The sequence below is a fragment of the Aspergillus candidus genome (genome assembly GCF_002847045.1).
Source record: "Aspergillus candidus strain CBS 102.13 unplaced genomic scaffold BDW47scaffold_35, whole genome shotgun sequence".
Taxonomy (NCBI): Eukaryota; Fungi; Ascomycota; class Eurotiomycetes; order Eurotiales; family Aspergillaceae; genus Aspergillus; species Aspergillus candidus.
In genome coordinates, this window is record NW_020194040.1 from 106,578 (window position 1) to 121,823 (window position 15,246).

The window sequence follows — 15,246 nt, forward strand, 5'->3', positions numbered from 1 at the left end:
CCACAAGTCTAGACGGACCCATTCTTCCCGTTAGGTTGCCATCCACATGTAGGGGGTCCAGATGACAGGGGAACGGGAAAGGGCACACATTCCACAGAATGAGAGATTTACGATCAAGTCCAGGGAGAATCGAGTGAAATCTTTCTGACTCAAGGAGCACAAGAACGAGGCGTTTATGGTGGCTTCTCACGCTCTGAGTATGAGGCATATTTGGTTCCCGGATGGTGTCAGTGTTTCTGTCCTTGCATCCTCCACAAGATGAGACGCCACCCCGATGGACAGAATGACTTCCCAGCCCGAACCCCGACTACCAGATCCCGCGGAGATGCCCTAGTTCTAGTAACCAATTGCTTCCTTTCTCCGCGGGTGATTCTAGATCGAAGGAGTGGCTTGTTCTGTGGATGGATCTCTGCAAGTACTCCTAGCGATCTGGAGATCCGTTGCCCCGTCGCAGATCCCGTTTTAGCCCGGGTGCTATCGGTGTACGCTCCTTTTATCCTCGCTCGATGACCATCGAAGTTCCGCTTGGAATTTTACTGGGATTTGGATGAGACGCCCATTGTCGCCTACTGTCGCCCTCCCTCAATCATGATCACTCTCACGGCAGTCCAAACAAGGACGTTGGCTTGGACGGAGGTCCCCTTCAAATCAGACCAGATCAGAATTGAAGAAAAAGAAAAAGACGAACCGATTGATCTGCCGGATCTTCCACTACCGCCGCCATCAAAACCGCCCACGGACATCCTGGCCGTTGATAAGGGCACCCCCGATAACCATGTGCCACGAGATGCCCGCCTTATCCGGTTGACGGGCGTGCACCCTTTCAACGTAGAGCCACCCTTGACCGCGCTGTACAACGAAGGTAGAATCCTAGTCCACCGTTTTCCTGCAATGGTGGAGTGACCGTTCCTCACATTTCTTTTCCTGCCAGGCTTCTTGACGTCCCCGGAGCTGTTTTACGTCAGAAACCATGGCCCAGTGCCGCACGTCCAAGACGAGGAGATTCCCAATTGGGAGATTAGCATTGAAGGGTTTGTCTCCCATCCCCTTCAGCACTAGAGATCTATGATGTATCTGACCAACGTGACAGACTGGTACAGAACCCGATCGTCCTGAGCTTCCGCCAGATCCTGCAGCAATTCGACCAAATCACATCCCCCATCACGCTAGTATGCGCAGGAAACCGCCGCAAAGAGCAGAACATCGTGCGCAAATCGAAAGGCTTCTCATGGGGCTCGGCTGGCCTGTCGACGGCCCTGTTCACAGGGCCAATGATGGCTGACATCCTACGCAAGGCGAAACCCCTGCGCAATGCGAAATACGTCTGCATGGAAGGCGCCGACAAACTGGTACGTGCCTTTCTCTTCTCCGCAGGCATGGCAATCGCCCGCTGACCACGCCGCAGCCAAACGGCCACTACGGCACGTCGGTCAAGTTGAACTGGGCGATGGATCCCAACCGGGGGATTATGCTCGCCCACAAGATGAATGGGGAATCGCTTCGTCCGGACCATGGACGCCCCCTTAGGGCAGTCGTTCCGGGCCAGATCGGAGGTCGGAGTGTCAAGTGGTTAAAGCGATTGATTCTGACCGATGCACCCAGTGATAACTGGTATCATATCAATGATAATCGTGTTTTACCGTGGGTTTGCTCGGTATCCCACCTATCGTCGCTAGATGCTGATTTGTCTTCTTTTGCAGGACGACGGTCTCACCGGAAATGGCATCCAGTGACCCTAACTGGTGGCGTGACGATCGATACGCCATTTATGACCTGAACGTCAACTCTTCCGTCGTCTACCCACAACACGAAGAGACCTTGGAGATCGCATCCGCCGGACCGTCCTACACGGCCAAAGGGTATGCCTATGCTGGAGGCGGTCGACGAATCACCAGGGTTGAGATCTCCGTGGACAAAGGCAACTGTATACATAGATCATCCCAGACGTATCCGCAACGCCCTGCTAACGAGACTTCTAGCCTGGCGGCTGGCCGACATCCACTACGCCGAAGACAAGTACCGCGATTTTGAAGGCAACTTATTCGGCGGAAAAGTCGACATGCACTGGCGAGAAACCTGTTTCTGCTGGTGCTTCTGGTCGCTCGACATTCCTTTGCTGGACCTCGAGAGCAGCGAAGCCATCCTAGTAAGAGCCATGGACGAGGCGCTGAGCATCCAGCCACGCGACATGTACTGGTCTGTTCTCGGAATGATGAACAACCCGTGGTTCCGCGTGACGATCACGAAGGTAAACGGGGTCCTGAAGTTCGAGCATCCGACCCATCCGAGCAAGCCCGGCGGCTGGATGGAACGCGTCAAGCAAGAAGGAGGTGATCTCACAAACGGGAACTGGGGCCAGAGACACGTGGGTGAAAAGCCGAGAGCCCCCGAGCCGGTGAAGGAGATCAGTATGAAAAAGGAGGGCATCGCTCGGGTGATTGATCTGCAGGAGTTCAAGAGTGCATCTAGTGAAGAGAGCCCGTGGTTCGTTGTCAACGGCGAGGTATACGATGGCAAGGGGTTCCTCGAAGGCCACCCGGGGGGAGCACAGAGTATTATCTCCTCTGCGGGCCTTGATGTCTCTGGGGACTTTCTCGCCATCCGTAAGATACAAACCCACCCGCAACCTCAATAAAATGCCAGTCGCTGACAATACTAAAGATAGCGAAACGGCCAAGGCAATGATGCCCGAATACCACATCGGAACCATGGACAAGGCGTCTCTTGAAGCGCTCAACAACGACACCGCATCCGAACCTGCCGAGCCACGAGAGACCTTCCTCCAGCAAAGATCATGGACAACAGCAACCCTCACACAAAAAAGAGCCATCTCATCCGACACGTTCATACTAACATTCCGCCTCGAGCACGACACCCAAACCCTCGGCCTCCCAATCGGCCAACACCTAATGCTCAAAACACCAGACCCCACAACCAACTCCCCAATCATCCGATCCTACACCCCCATCTCCGACCCAGCCAAAAAAGGAACAATAGACCTCCTCATCAAAGTATACTTCGCGACCCCCACCGCACCAGGCGGGAAAATGACCCTGGCCCTCGACAAGCTCCCAATAGGATCTACAGCTGAGTTCAAAGGCCCGACAGGAAGATTCGAATACCTCGGACAAGGACGAGTCACCATCAGCGGCAAAGAACGCCGCGTGCGCTCTTTCATGATGATCTGCGGCGGCACGGGGATCACGCCCATCTTCCAAGTCCTGCGCGCTGTGATCCAGGACCTCCGTGATCCGACTACATGCACTGTCATCGACGGAAACAGGCGGGAGGAAGATATCCTGTGTCGGGCAGAACTGGACGCGTTCGTGGCGGAGGACAGTAAGAGGTGCAAGGTGATACACACTTTGACAAACCCGCCAGGTTGCTGGACTGGCCTGCGCGGCCGTATATCTGAGACACTCTTGGCGCAGTACGCTCCGCCTGATGAGGAAAGCATGGTGCTTGTTTGTGGCCCGGAGGCTATGGAGAAGTCTGCTCGCCGGATTCTCCTTGCGCAGGGCTGGTCGGAGTCGAATCTCCATTTCTTTTAAGGGTTTGGGGCGGGGATTGGACAGATGGCGTTATTGGGCGGTCTTTGGGGATGGTATTTGCTAGGTACTATATGTGGCGGCGCAGATGATGATATTTTTGCTATCTTGGGGTATATGAAAGACCATCGCAGACGCCAGAGCAGACGGATCCACGGCTCTGTGGAAATTGAATTCAGTGCTGAAGCATATTACCCTCTAACCCATGAATGCTCCCAAGAGCTATAATTAGTAATACCTTTTCATATCCAACCGAGCCAACAGCTGCTCAAAAACACCAGTAGGCGCCTCCCTCGAGGCAAACATCTTCCCAAATCGACCCCCCGATTTCGACGACTCCTTGGCACTATCCAAGCCGCGCAGATAGCCCACAAAGGCAGACGTCTGCTTCCGGAACGTAGCATACAGCCGATAAACAGTCGCCTCGCTCTCATGCCGAACGCCCCGCAATCCATCCAGCCTCGAAAGAGGCGCGAACACGAGGATCGTGCCGAAGATGCCCTCGAGCAATCTCGCGGCGTCCGCATGGCGCGGGCTGAGGAACAGCGAGAACAGCATCTGGTCGAGGATATCCTCGTGGTAGTCCCTGAGACTGGGGACGGAGTGGGCGGCGTCGATCGTGCCTTCGATGTCGCCTCGGCTGAGACAGGTGTCTATCCGGGCGAGCGTCTCCTGGAAGCGCTGCCACGTTGAGCCGATGCCGACGTGGAAGGAGTAGTCGCTCACGGCGAGGACGAAGTGCTGGCAGTCGATGCGGAATTTCTGGAACACGTTGCGCGTGTCGCCTGAGAGGGAGTCCCTGGCTGTGGAGTCGCGGATTAGGCCTTTGACTACTGAGACCATGCGGAGGAGGCGGAGGACGTGTCTGAAGAGGGTGTCGTATTTGGAGAGAGACCGCTTGGTGATTATTGTCTCGAGGACTGCTGATGGTGTGTAGTGCAAGCGTAAGAAATCTAACGCTTCGATCGCGTTCGGGTCTCTGCATTTGATGATCTCCTCGTCGGTCAGCTCGCGGATGGAGAAGTTCAATCCGCCGGGGATTTCTCGTTCTTTGCGGGATTCCGTTTCGCTGGTGTGATCGCCTCCGTCGTAGCATTCGTTGAGGATCCCCATGAGCACTAATCGTAGTTCGGAACTGGCTGGGGGCCATGTATCCCTGCTGCCTAGGCGCAGGCCGGTGTGAACACTGTTCCGTACTTTGCCGGATTTGCGCTCGCCGCTGGCCATTTCTGGGTCAAAGAGGGAGTGGGAGAGACGTGACGTGAAGAAACCATCGCCGAGAAGCTGGAAACGCCATTGGAGATTTAAGTGGTCTCTGAGGCCGTGTTCTTTGAACAGGAGGTGAAGACAGGAAAAGTCGATCAATAGGGCCTGGGATGAAAGCAGCGGCGCAATTGACAGATAAAGAGAGGAAACGAGGTCCGGACCAAAGGACCCTTCTTGTTCGAGTTCCCTGGTGTCATTGTTTGTGTTGTTATCGAGTAGTTGCCCTATCTTATCCTTCTCCGAGTGATGTTCCAAAAGTCCGGTCGTGTTTCCACTATCATCGATGTCGAACAACTCAAAAGTACCAGCCACTATCGCCGCCTCCTGTTCCTGGGGGTCGCTATGCTCAGAGCCCTTGATTTCGTTATGGGATGAGACTACTCCCCGATTGTACTTGCGTATCTCAGAACGCAGCCTCCTTTCATAGTCGTGAGCCTTGCCCTGGATTCTCTCGATATCTTTCCAAGTCCTCGCACACTCGAACTTGGGAGAAGTATCGCAAAGATCCTCGCTCGCAACTGGATGCTGGGGATGAGATCGTTTGAGCAAGCGCAGGCTTCGCCCACTTTCGAAGATCAACCTCGCTTGGTCCGCGGGGATGAAAGACGGCATTTGATATGAACGATAGCTGTACTCAACCTCGTTCCTTTTCGACGCTCCTGATCTAGGTCTGTGTTCATGGCGCTCCAAAGCCACAAAGCTCCTCCCAGTAGTCGCTAGTTCATTCAACGCCGACGTCTCCGAGCGGAACCCCACCCAGCTCTCGACATGGCGCAGAAAAGGCTCGCTGATTCGATAGACAATCTCCCGGAAGAGCTGTTCCAAGTGACTATACGTCTGAGAGAAATGGGCAGTTCTCTCAAGGACAATTGAGATGATCTGGGCGTCCGAGGCAGCTCCCTCGACAGCCTCCACCATATTCGCTAGTGCACCAACCAATTCCCCACGCCGTTCGAATAACGCTCTGATCTGAAGAAGTGACCTAGCTCCGGCAGAGCATCTCGCAAGTTGGTTTTCTAGCGTATAGATAATCACAGCCATGGCGCTTGAAAAGGAGCACATCACGGAGGGCTCGTTCGACCTCATAGGTATCTTCTCGGCGAATCGTCGCACCTTCTGCATGTTTGTTCCACACTGTAGCACTTCATCCGTCACACCATTCAATGCAGCGGCGCTGACTCCGGATACCCGGATACCATGCAGCACCTGCTCGAACCTCTTATCTTGGTCGTTGTACCGGAAGAAAATAGAGCTCCAGCCTAGCCCGAGTCTAAGCAGGGCTTGTAGGAAAACATCATTGCGTACCACGCGCTTAGTCTCACGTTTATCGCCACTTGTAGTCGGTTGTGCCAATGCCGCATCGAAACCTCGCGGCCCGGACTCGCTGAAGTATGCTGAAATGGGCTCGGGGTGCGTTCGGTCTTGGTAGGTTTCCCATGATTTGAGTCGTGCTTTGGTGTCGGGCTCGTGTTTCAAGTTTTCAAGCGCCCAGATATGATCCAATTCCTCCTCATCATCGTTCTGATCGAGATCCAAGTTTAGGTGCGTATCGCTGGAAGTGTCCGTCGTCAACTCCGGCGGAGGATCGGGGTTGAACAATTCGAGTCCATGTACGTCAAGCTGATGTAGTCCATGATGACGGTCTTCGAGCAAATTCAAAGGACTCTTAAAAAAGCCCCCAGAAAGATCTAAAGAAAATGCGCAAATCAGCACTCCAAACCCAAACGGAAGGTTCAACGATAACAAGACGAACCAGGAAGTTTCTCGTCCCATGGTAGCGGCTCTAGAGGCTGGATGGACTGCAAAGTGAATTTAGAGATCCTCCAGAGCCCATCACTAGAGAAAGGTTCCGTCGCATGATCATCTAGCTCCATGATCACAGACACACGACATTGAGAACCTCCTGGGGAATGCGGATGATTTCTTATCAGTTGACGGGCGCGTTGTGACGCGAGCTAGCGCTTGTCTCCTCAGGCGCTCAGGCCACCTCTAGTTCGGGAAACCGAAATTCGCCGCGGGCGCCGTTGCTGCCAGCCATTACCGCCCAGCGTCATCGCGACCTCTCTTGGAGCGCATTCTACAATCAATTCATCCCCGCCATACCCCATCAATTGACAAATCTACACACATAAACATGCCACCTAGGAAGAAACCCAAGCTCACAGCGCAAGCCGAGCCCACGCCATCGTCAACGAATACCCCCTCCGGCGACACCCCAGCGCAGCCGAACACAGACTACGACGCTGTAACGGACCCGTGGACCGACGAGCAGGAGACTGCGCTGCTGAAGGGGATCATAAAATGGAAGCCAGTTGGTTCGTCTGCCCTTCACCTTGCCAAAAGCGATCACGGTAAAAGAGGAGACAGCGCATGCTGATAAAGCTTCGTTCTCTTAGGGATACACAAGCACTTTCGCATGGTCGCTATCGCGGAGTATATGAAGAGCCAGGGATATGCGCCGTCGCATGCGGAGCATACGCGCATACCTGGGATTTGGAAGAAGCTGGGGACCTTGTATAACCTTCCTGCGCTTAATGAACGGGTATGTTGGTGGTGGTGGTGGATGGTTGTGTTGGGGTCTGTCATTGGTTAACTGGTGTTTTGCGTCTCTAGGAAGATTCGCTGATTATGGATGTCGCGGATGATGGGGATGGGTCGCGGGAACTCTATTGTCCGTTCGAGCTTCCTGAGGATGAATACGGCGAGATGATGTTTGAAAGAAGGCTGGCGATGGAGGGTTCGGCATCGCCCGAGCAGAGTGTCCAAGGGGACTCGAGAAGACCCAGTACGGTGGCTGATACAGATGGTTCGTTTTTCCGTGTTCTATATTCTATAGCACTACTAACGCAAGGATGTTTACAGAACCACGGTCGTCGCCCGCGCCGTCGTCGAGAGGAAGGAAACCCGGTCGGGGCGGTCGCCAAGCAGCCCGGGGCACACGTTCCTCACGACTCCACGTCGAAGTCGAACGACATAGGAAGAGCTCCGGGACAGGAGAAGAGGATGACGACTCGGAAGGAAACGACGAGGAAGACGAGGACAATACAGACGGTGGAAAATACGAGAGCGAGGGCGATGAAGACGGTGATGGGGATACAGGGGGATCTCCAACGACGCGAAGCACACGCGCTCAAACATCTCGAACTAAGCAGAAGAGAGGAGGTGCGACGGGGACTAGGCGAGGTGGACGGCGGCGCTGATTCGGGATGCCTCTTTCTTGTGTTGTATTGCATTGATACCTTCAGTCTCCGGCGCTGGCGTTTTTGGCTGTTGCTTGACTCTGCGTGGTTGATCCCTGTCTTTATTTCTGTCGTTGTGTCCATGTGCTCTACGGTTGGGTTATGTTTGATTGGCAGTCTCAACGCCTATCAATGATGTAAAACAAGCATCCACTTGACAGAAACCAATAAATCTTATCCAAACAAGGAAAGCCCAGATTATCAAAACGGCTTTTGGAATAATTACATATAGAAATACGTAGGACTGATCAGTACATTGGGTCTAACCATTCACAGGCTAAATAAAAAAAGAGATGATAGACAAAAATAGTACAGTGAACACTCCCTTATAGGCGGTTCATGATGGCCCCGGCGTATTCGTGGGTCTTGGCCTTGCCGCCAAGATCACCGGTCAGGTACTGTAAGAATGTTAGCATCCTTTGGAATAGAATAGGATGGATGACTGGTTTATAGCTTACCTTGCCTTCTTGCAGGGTATCGAAAGTAGCCTTCTGGATGCGGTTGGCGTGGTCGTGGAGACCCATGTGCTGAAGCATCATGATGCTGCTCAGCAGCATAGCAGTGGGGTTGGCGAGAGCCTTGCCAGCAATGTCGGGGGCCGAACCGTGGACGGCCTCGAAGATGGAGCACTCGTCACCGATGTTGCCGGAGGGGGTGAGACCGAGACCGCCGATCAGGCCGGCGCACATGTCGGACAGAATGTCACCGTACAGGTTGGGCATGACAAGGACCTTGTCGTTGTAAGGGGTGGGGTCGGTGACAATCTTCAGGCAAGAGTTGTCGAGCAGCTCAGCGTCGAACTCAATGTCGGGGAACTCCTTGGAGATTTCACGGGCGATGTTCAGGAAGAGACCGTCGGACATCTTCATGATGGTGGCCTTGTGCACGACGCGGACCTTCTTCTTGTTGATCGAACGAGCGTACTGGAAGGCGAAACGCAGCACACGCTCGGAAGCCTCGCGGGTGATGAGCTTGATGCTCTGGACAACGCCGTCGACGACGACGTGCTCGATGCCGGAGTATTCACCCTCGGTGTTCTCACGGATCAGGACGGTGTCCACGTTGTCGTAGGGGGTCTTGTAGCCCGCAACGGAGCGGCAGGGACGGACGTTGGCGAACAGGTTGAAGGTACGACGCAGAGTCAGGTTGAGGGAGACGTGGCCCTTGCCAACGGGGGTCTGCGATCATGCTTAGCGAAGCCCATCCCGGGCATTGGCTGTTATAGACATACAGCAAGGGGACCCTTCAGGGCAACGTAGTTCTTCTTCACGCTCGCGATCGCATCGTCGGGGATAGCGGTCTTTCCATCTTTCAGGATCGGCGTAACATCGACGGGCTCCCACTTGACGGGGGCCTATATGTGGTGTGAGGTTAGCGCTCTGTCTGGGTATGACAGGCGACACCGAAAGACACGAGAGATCATACCTTCGCGGCGTCGAAGATGTCCTTGATAGACTGAGAGATCTCGGGGCCGATACCGTCACCCTCAATCAAAGTCACCGTGTATTTTCCCTAAATCCCGATCATGTCAGAATCATTCTTTGTTTTCATTTTCCGATTGTGTAGCATAGTCAATGCCGCGTGCAAAGACGGGCGAAAAATCGAGGCGGATGCCATCGGATCCAGACCAGCGAAAAAAGGTCCAGGACTTCCAAAAAAAGAAAAAAAAGAAAACGGGCAAAAACCCCTCCAAAAAAGAAAGGATAATTCCCAAAAACCAACATACATCAGAACCCTTCTGTCCCTTGAACTTGGCGACCCGTTCATCAGCGGAGGCGAAACCACGCAGCTAAATATCCAAGTTAGCGATCGGGGGAATGTTCTCATATAAGGTGAAGCTAGTGGTGAGAAAATCATTACCTGCGAAAAGGGCGAGACAACTCGGGGGGTGACACGAGACGCCCGCAAGCATTGCCGGGCGGGGGCAGCAAAATTCCTAGCAGCGATCATATTGATATATCCCCAGCACAAACAATTGATGTGGAAGAGGGAGGGAGGGAAAAAGGAGGGTGAGAGAGTGGAGGAGGGAGAGAGAGAAGAGAGACGGGCCGGGCGGACTGGCTTTGCGTGTGCGGGAAGAGAGAGAGAGACAGAGAGAGAAGTTCCATTATTCCATTAGGCCAGACCAATCTTGGGTCTTCGGCAGCGCCGCACCCGGTCCGATAGTGGCAACATCTCTCGACCTTAGTACTTAGTACCGCTACGGAGTATATCTATGGAAAACAGTAACTCCCAGATCAGATAACACGGACGCGCTCATCAAGATTGAGCCTTGAATCTACTATTCAAAATCGCTCTAGGTTGAAGGATCGCCTCCCTCTCACCTCCGTGGACCCCAAGGAACATCCATCTCTCCTGGTTTGGTTAATGTTCCGTCGTGCTACACTAACCTATTTGTCCGCTTGGCATGACTGCTTGCTGCTGACTTGCTCCACCCTTACCGTTGCGGGCACCCTGCATGAGGCCCTGCTTAACTCCTCGTTCCGGCGATTGATCGGTCATCCCACCACCCTTCCTTTGCGATCCGACGGCCTTCCGCCTCACCTTCGGCCACAATGAGCGACGCGGACATTGCCAGTTATTATAATCTACCCACGGCGTTCCCTGAAGAATGGCCGGCCGAGCTCGAAGAGGAGGAGGAGGATCATCCGGAAGATGAGGGCCTGAGGCGCCGGGGTTCGCGGTACGTCGCTCTCGAGCGCAGCGGCAGCGAGCGCAAGACCATCAATCTGGGGTCGTTCAAGGCCAACACGGGCCGGGAGAATCTGGTGAAGAATGACGAACCCGACCCCTTGGGGACACGCGAGAGTGTCCTCAAGATACTGAAGAGCAGAGGGTTGTCGGTGGAGGACGAGAGCCGTTTACGCAACCGTTTCTTGCTGTCGTCGAATTCCTTCTCGCCCGCCCTGTTTCTCTCCCAAGTCCACTCCGACGCCTCCATCCAATCCCTTCTCAATGGGCTCGAGTTCTTATCGCGGTCGATCGACAAAAAGTCCGCGTCGTTGAAGGTCCTCGTCGAAGCGAATTTCGAGCGGTTCGTCCGGGCGAAAGCGACAATTGATAGCGTTTACACCGAAATGAGAAACCAGGGGAAGGAGGAAGAACCACCGGTCCGGCCCCGTAGATCGGGGCAATTTGGGAGTTACTCGAGCGGAAAGCAGAGCACCCCTCTGGCTTCTCCCACTCCTGGACCGAAGAAGAATGCTTTGGTGAAGGAGAGCGAATACGGGATGAAGGGGATCCGGGACCCTCTCGTCGAAGCGTCCGTCAAGGCGGAGGAAGTATGGGGCCCAGCGTTGGGGGGTCGGGAGAGAGAGCTAATGCTGAAGTCGGTGGTCAGCAGCATGGAGCGACACCGTGACGTTTACGAAATAGGCGGTCTGCTGTCCAAGTCCATTAAGCAGCGAGATTACGACTCGGTTTTCGAGCAATACACCAAAGCCCGGACACTGGCAAAGGATGCGCAGAATATTGCAGACGCTGCGACAAGCAGACACCGAGCACTGACGGACGAGGAAACGCATACCATCTTGGCCATGGGGCGAATGTGGATGGATGTGGACCAGCAAATACAAGTGTTCAAACGCGATCTGTGGAAACGTCTCAGTGATGCCCCAACCACTTCAACAACGGTGACCGCGTCGGGGGCCGTCGAGGAGCACATGGAATTAATTGGAGCGTTGTTGGAGCTGGGCGTAGAGGAAAATCCGATCTGGGTGTGGCTGCTCAGCCGCTACGACTTCCTGAGGCACAAGATCACGGCATTCTGCGAACGCTGCAAGGCGGAGATTGAGATACTGAGGCGCCGACTGCTCAGTCTGGAGAAGCCAACGGCCCAGGCCGTAGTGTCGTATCTCCGTCTGGCATCAAACGACGTTCCCGCCGACGCACAAACACTACTGGACAACGATCAAATCATTGAGCTTTGGGACTGCATTCATGCATACTTGAACCGACTCCTCTTATCTCAAGGCGGTCTGTTGGGTGAGGTTTTCGATTTCTGGGAAGTGACGCAGTCGTTCATTGATGGGAGCAAGCAAAAGCTCCTCCCGGCTGGCTTCGAGGGGGAAAGCCGTAAGCACCACAGACTGTCACCTGAGAATGTCATGCACTTGCAAAAAGGGGTCGTCGACCTGGTCAACTTGGTCCGTGAAAGCGTACTGACATTATTTGCTAATTCGCCTGTGGACGACGCGACCGTGCTCACATCCCCCATCTCTCCTCCAACTCCCAATAGCCCCGTCAGTGTTGGCGTGACTCCCACCGAGTCCCGCTTCAAGCTGGACCCGAAGAATATGCCCTTCCCGACCCCCAAGCACGGAGAGCCTTGGGAGGATTTCTCGTTCTGGCCGCCTTTCTCGAATTCTCTCAGCGGTGTTCACTATCTCAGCCAGTTCCTTGTCATCATTGGCGCAGCTGCGAGTGAGATGGCCGCTTTGGGGCCGGTTTCCAGAGACAATACGACCCCTGACCTTCTCAAGTCGCTCGTGAGTGTCGCTCGTGAGCGCTCGGCCCGCGCCATTTGCTCTTCGTGGGGCAAAGACGCCGAATATTGTAAGATGCTGGAGGATTGGACGCGCGACTCGGAGAGAAGGGACTTGACAAAGATGCCTGGTTTGTTTGTGGCTTTCGAGAACGTCATCCTGAGCGGGATGCAAAAGATCCTCTACATATCGGAAGCAACGGCAAAGTCTGGCGCCGTCGACGTCGTGACTCAACCCCCCACAAAGCTGCTCCAGATGGTGCGCGCTCAGTTTGTGTCCAGCGTTTACAAGGCACTGAGCGGTCTGGTCGAAAACGCCGAACATCCATCGACCCCTGAAGAAGACAACGAGTGGATTGTCTCCAGAGCTGCGGCACGCAATAGGCCTGGTGCCTCTTCCCTTGCTGTTGCCGACACGATCAATCCGAAGGACAGGGTAAGTTTCGCGGTGTCTCCCTGCAGTAGGACATTGATCAATATCTAATCAACTCACAGAACGCGCGCATCCTGCTCACGCTGTCGAATATCAAATGCCTTCAAGCGGATCTCGTACCACAGCTCGTTGCGAACTTCGAGACGTCGTTTTCCGTCCAGTTGACCGAAGAGGCCAAGACTATTCGGGACGTGCTCAACCAAATCGACAACCGTCTGTTCCATGCATACACCGCACCGACAGTCAATACGCTGAATACAACTATCTACAATGGCGCCACTGCGTCCGACTGGGAGCCGTCCACTTCTCGGCCTGACCAAGTGCGCCCATATGTGTACGCGACGATGTTGACTCTCGTGCTCGTCCACACCGAGATATCAACGACCATCCCGTCCAGTGCAGCCCCACCTAGCCGCTCGAAGCCGCCTTCTCCGTCTCCCTTACTATCTATAGTCCTCACCCACTTGTTAACGAAAGTCTCGTCATCGTTGCTCACGGCGTTTAGCTCCCGGTCCTCGTATACGCTCGCCGCTCTGATGCAAGCCACATTGGACACGGAATTCATCGCGCAGACGATGTCGCTATATTCGACAGAAGAAGCCGCCGCGGTACAAAGCCAAATCTACGTCGAACTCGACCGTCGGACTAGCCACGAAGCGCGTGCTCGACTCCAGTCCGAACTGGGCGAGATGAGAGGAATCCTCAAGAAGTTACGGGAGAAGACAAAGGGAGAGTTTGCGTGCTTCCGGAAGCCGAGAAGCGGCACGGGCCAGAAGGGTTCGGTATCGTGATACAATCCAAGCCTTATATACTCTCTCTATACGCACATCAACTTGACTGGCAACTATGTAAATAATTCTGCATTCCACGAAATAATAGTCCATGCTCTTCTCTTATCTATCTTGAGTGGGTATCATATTCAAAACTTTTTCTCCCCATATATCCACCACCATCTCCAACAAAAAAAAAAAAAGTAAAAAATTGAAATCTCCTACGACTCCCCAACCAAATGCTGCACCCGACTCAGCAAAACATTACTCTCCCTCCCTAACCTCCTCTTCCCATTCTGATCCGGCCGTTTCGCCCTCGCCATCGCCTCCCGATCATTCTGCCTAAACTCGCGCTCCTTCCGCCGCCTCTCAACCTCCTGCTTCCTCTTCTCCGCAATCTCCAACTCCTTCGCAAACGCCGACTTCTTCGGCTTCCGCTGCCGACGATCTCGGGGGTTCATGTTCGGCATCGGATTCTCCGGTAGAGGCGCTCGCTTGGGGCGCGCGGGTTCGTTCATCATCGCCACGCGCTCCGGGTGGGGATCGAGGGACACGGGTTCTGCATCATCATTGTTCTGCCCGTCGCCGTTCTGGTCATCTTCAGTTGTGTAGGCGGGCTTCCGCGGAGCGTCCGCTTCCTGCGCGGCTTTGATCTTGGCGTAGGCTTTTTTGACTTTGGCTTTTTGGATCAGGTCGGCTTTGATTTTTTGCGCTGCAAACCGAGATAAAATTAGAAACGGGCCATCATCACACAGGTGTACCTGAGTTAGGTAGGTAGGTAGGTAGATTCATGCACATGAAGCGCGAATTATACACCGCAAAATAAGACAAGCAAATCAACACTCACCCTTGCGACGATAGGTTCCATCGGGCAGGTTTTCAGGCCCGACGGAGAAGCCTTTTCGCTTTTTGATCTGCGATTCTGTGGGGTTTTTGGCGGCCGGGTTCGAGTCAGTGTCTCGGGGGCGTTTGGGTGCCATGTTTTATTTAATAGGGGGTTTGGAAGAGATTTGGGGGTTTGGACTTTTGTCTGGTTGTTATTTTTTTTTTTGGCTCTTCTTGATAGTATCTTGGAGCAAAACCAGATGCGATATGGGTAAGGCGGTGTGCGGGCAATAATTGGAGTTGGAAAAGATTTACTGGGCCCGTCTGAGACTATGCTAGAAGTGGTATGGTACAGAGTAGTCTCTAGCAAAAAGAGAGAAAAAGGTCAGACGTGACGTGACCGTGCAGGAGGCGTAATTAATTAGATTCACAAGTCACAGACTGTTTGAGTATGAGGTGTCAACCAGTTCATCATGTCCTAACAGCAAACAACATGGATACAGATATTAGTGTATTAATATATATCATGGTTATCTGGTTATAACTCATGACAAAGAGTTAATATACGAACCAAGCAACCAAAATTCAGCATGAAAATATCACAGTAGTGACGTAAAATGGAAGTCTGTAATACGATTACAGAATAACAGCCGGAAGAGGCAAAATGGGCAAGTTGATCCTG

General features: G+C 53.7%; 6 protein-coding genes across 6 annotated transcripts; 3 read left to right on the top strand and 3 right to left on the bottom strand.

Annotated features, from left to right (window-relative positions):
* Positions 1–387: 387 nt before the first annotated feature.
* niaD (nitrate reductase NiaD) lies at positions 388–3,551 on the top strand (the record flags this gene model as incomplete). Its single annotated transcript, XM_024817657.1, has 7 exons — positions 388–862; positions 932–1,031; positions 1,091–1,349; positions 1,406–1,641; positions 1,701–1,924; positions 1,980–2,603; positions 2,662–3,551. Exons 1-7 carry the CDS (start codon positions 589–591, stop codon positions 3,549–3,551), a joined length of 2,607 nt encoding a protein of 868 aa, XP_024670452.1. The 5' UTR covers positions 388–588.
* A 112-nt stretch (positions 3,552–3,663) lies between these two features.
* BDW47DRAFT_49637 (tubulin gamma complex associated family protein) lies at positions 3,664–6,787 on the bottom strand. Its single transcript, XM_024819171.1, has 2 exons — positions 6,568–6,787; positions 3,664–6,502 (listed from the first exon to the last, which is right to left on the bottom strand). The coding sequence occupies exons 1-2, from the start codon at positions 6,686–6,688 to the stop codon at positions 3,777–3,779; spliced, it is 2,847 nt and encodes a 948-aa protein (XP_024670453.1). The 5' UTR covers positions 6,689–6,787; the 3' UTR covers positions 3,664–3,776.
* Positions 6,788–6,899: 112 nt separating this feature from the next.
* On the top strand, positions 6,900–8,210 carry BDW47DRAFT_108607 (uncharacterized protein). Its single transcript, XM_024813271.1, has 4 exons — positions 6,900–7,129; positions 7,211–7,356; positions 7,428–7,620; positions 7,677–8,210. Exons 1-4 carry the CDS (start codon positions 6,949–6,951, stop codon positions 8,012–8,014), a joined length of 858 nt encoding a protein of 285 aa, XP_024670454.1. The 5' UTR covers positions 6,900–6,948; the 3' UTR covers positions 8,015–8,210.
* Positions 8,211–8,239: 29 nt separating this feature from the next.
* Positions 8,240–10,121, bottom strand: BDW47DRAFT_108609 (isocitrate dehydrogenase (NAD(+)) IDH2). Its single transcript, XM_024813272.1, has 6 exons — positions 9,914–10,121; positions 9,780–9,842; positions 9,479–9,565; positions 9,285–9,407; positions 8,512–9,231; positions 8,240–8,451 (listed from the first exon to the last, which is right to left on the bottom strand). The coding sequence occupies exons 1-6, from the start codon at positions 10,001–10,003 to the stop codon at positions 8,380–8,382; spliced, it is 1,155 nt and encodes a 384-aa protein (XP_024670455.1). The 5' UTR covers positions 10,004–10,121; the 3' UTR covers positions 8,240–8,379.
* A 192-nt stretch (positions 10,122–10,313) lies between these two features.
* Positions 10,314–13,888, top strand: BDW47DRAFT_49760 (exocyst subunit SEC5). The gene is made up of 2 exons (XM_024819172.1): positions 10,314–12,972; positions 13,032–13,888. Exons 1-2 carry the CDS (start codon positions 10,609–10,611, stop codon positions 13,758–13,760), a joined length of 3,093 nt encoding a protein of 1,030 aa, XP_024670456.1. The 5' UTR covers positions 10,314–10,608; the 3' UTR covers positions 13,761–13,888.
* Positions 13,889–13,895: 7 nt separating this feature from the next.
* On the bottom strand, positions 13,896–14,754 carry BDW47DRAFT_108611 (uncharacterized protein). Its single transcript, XM_024813273.1, has 2 exons — positions 14,587–14,754; positions 13,896–14,451 (listed from the first exon to the last, which is right to left on the bottom strand). Exons 1-2 carry the CDS (start codon positions 14,717–14,719, stop codon positions 13,961–13,963), a joined length of 624 nt encoding a protein of 207 aa, XP_024670457.1. The 5' UTR covers positions 14,720–14,754; the 3' UTR covers positions 13,896–13,960.
* Positions 14,755–15,246: the final 492 nt, after the last annotated feature.

Excerpts from the sequence above, each read along its gene's own strand:
- BDW47DRAFT_108609 (XM_024813272.1), bottom strand. The coding sequence starts at position 10,003 with ATGATCGCTGCTAGGAATTTTGCTGCCCCCGCCCGGCAATGCTTGCGG. Across the intron at positions 9,232-9,284 it reads CCCTGAAGGGTCCCCTTGCT|ACCCCCGTTGGCAAGGGCCA; the intron begins GTATGTCTATAA and ends GCATGATCGCAG. Across the intron at positions 8,452-8,511 it reads ATACCCTGCAAGAAGGCAAG|TACCTGACCGGTGATCTTGG; the intron begins GTAAGCTATAAA and ends ACATTCTTACAG.
- BDW47DRAFT_108607 (XM_024813271.1), top strand. The coding sequence starts at position 6,949 with ATGCCACCTAGGAAGAAACCCAAGCTCACAGCGCAAGCCGAGCCCACG. Across the intron at positions 7,357-7,427 it reads TTCCTGCGCTTAATGAACGG|GAAGATTCGCTGATTATGGA; the intron begins GTATGTTGGTGG and ends TTGCGTCTCTAG. Across the intron at positions 7,621-7,676 it reads TACGGTGGCTGATACAGATG|AACCACGGTCGTCGCCCGCG; the intron begins GTTCGTTTTTCC and ends GGATGTTTACAG.
- BDW47DRAFT_49760 (XM_024819172.1), top strand. The coding sequence starts at position 10,609 with ATGAGCGACGCGGACATTGCCAGTTATTATAATCTACCCACGGCGTTC. Across the intron at positions 12,973-13,031 it reads CGATCAATCCGAAGGACAGG|AACGCGCGCATCCTGCTCAC; the intron begins GTAAGTTTCGCG and ends ATCAACTCACAG.
- BDW47DRAFT_108611 (XM_024813273.1), bottom strand. The coding sequence starts at position 14,719 with ATGGCACCCAAACGCCCCCGAGACACTGACTCGAACCCGGCCGCCAAA. Across the intron at positions 14,452-14,586 it reads TGGAACCTATCGTCGCAAGG|CGCAAAAAATCAAAGCCGAC; the intron begins GTGAGTGTTGAT and ends CTCGGTTTGCAG.
- BDW47DRAFT_49637 (XM_024819171.1), bottom strand. The coding sequence starts at position 6,688 with ATGGAGCTAGATGATCATGCGACGGAACCTTTCTCTAGTGATGGGCTC. Across the intron at positions 6,503-6,567 it reads ATGGGACGAGAAACTTCCTG|ATCTTTCTGGGGGCTTTTTT; the intron begins GTTCGTCTTGTT and ends CATTTTCTTTAG.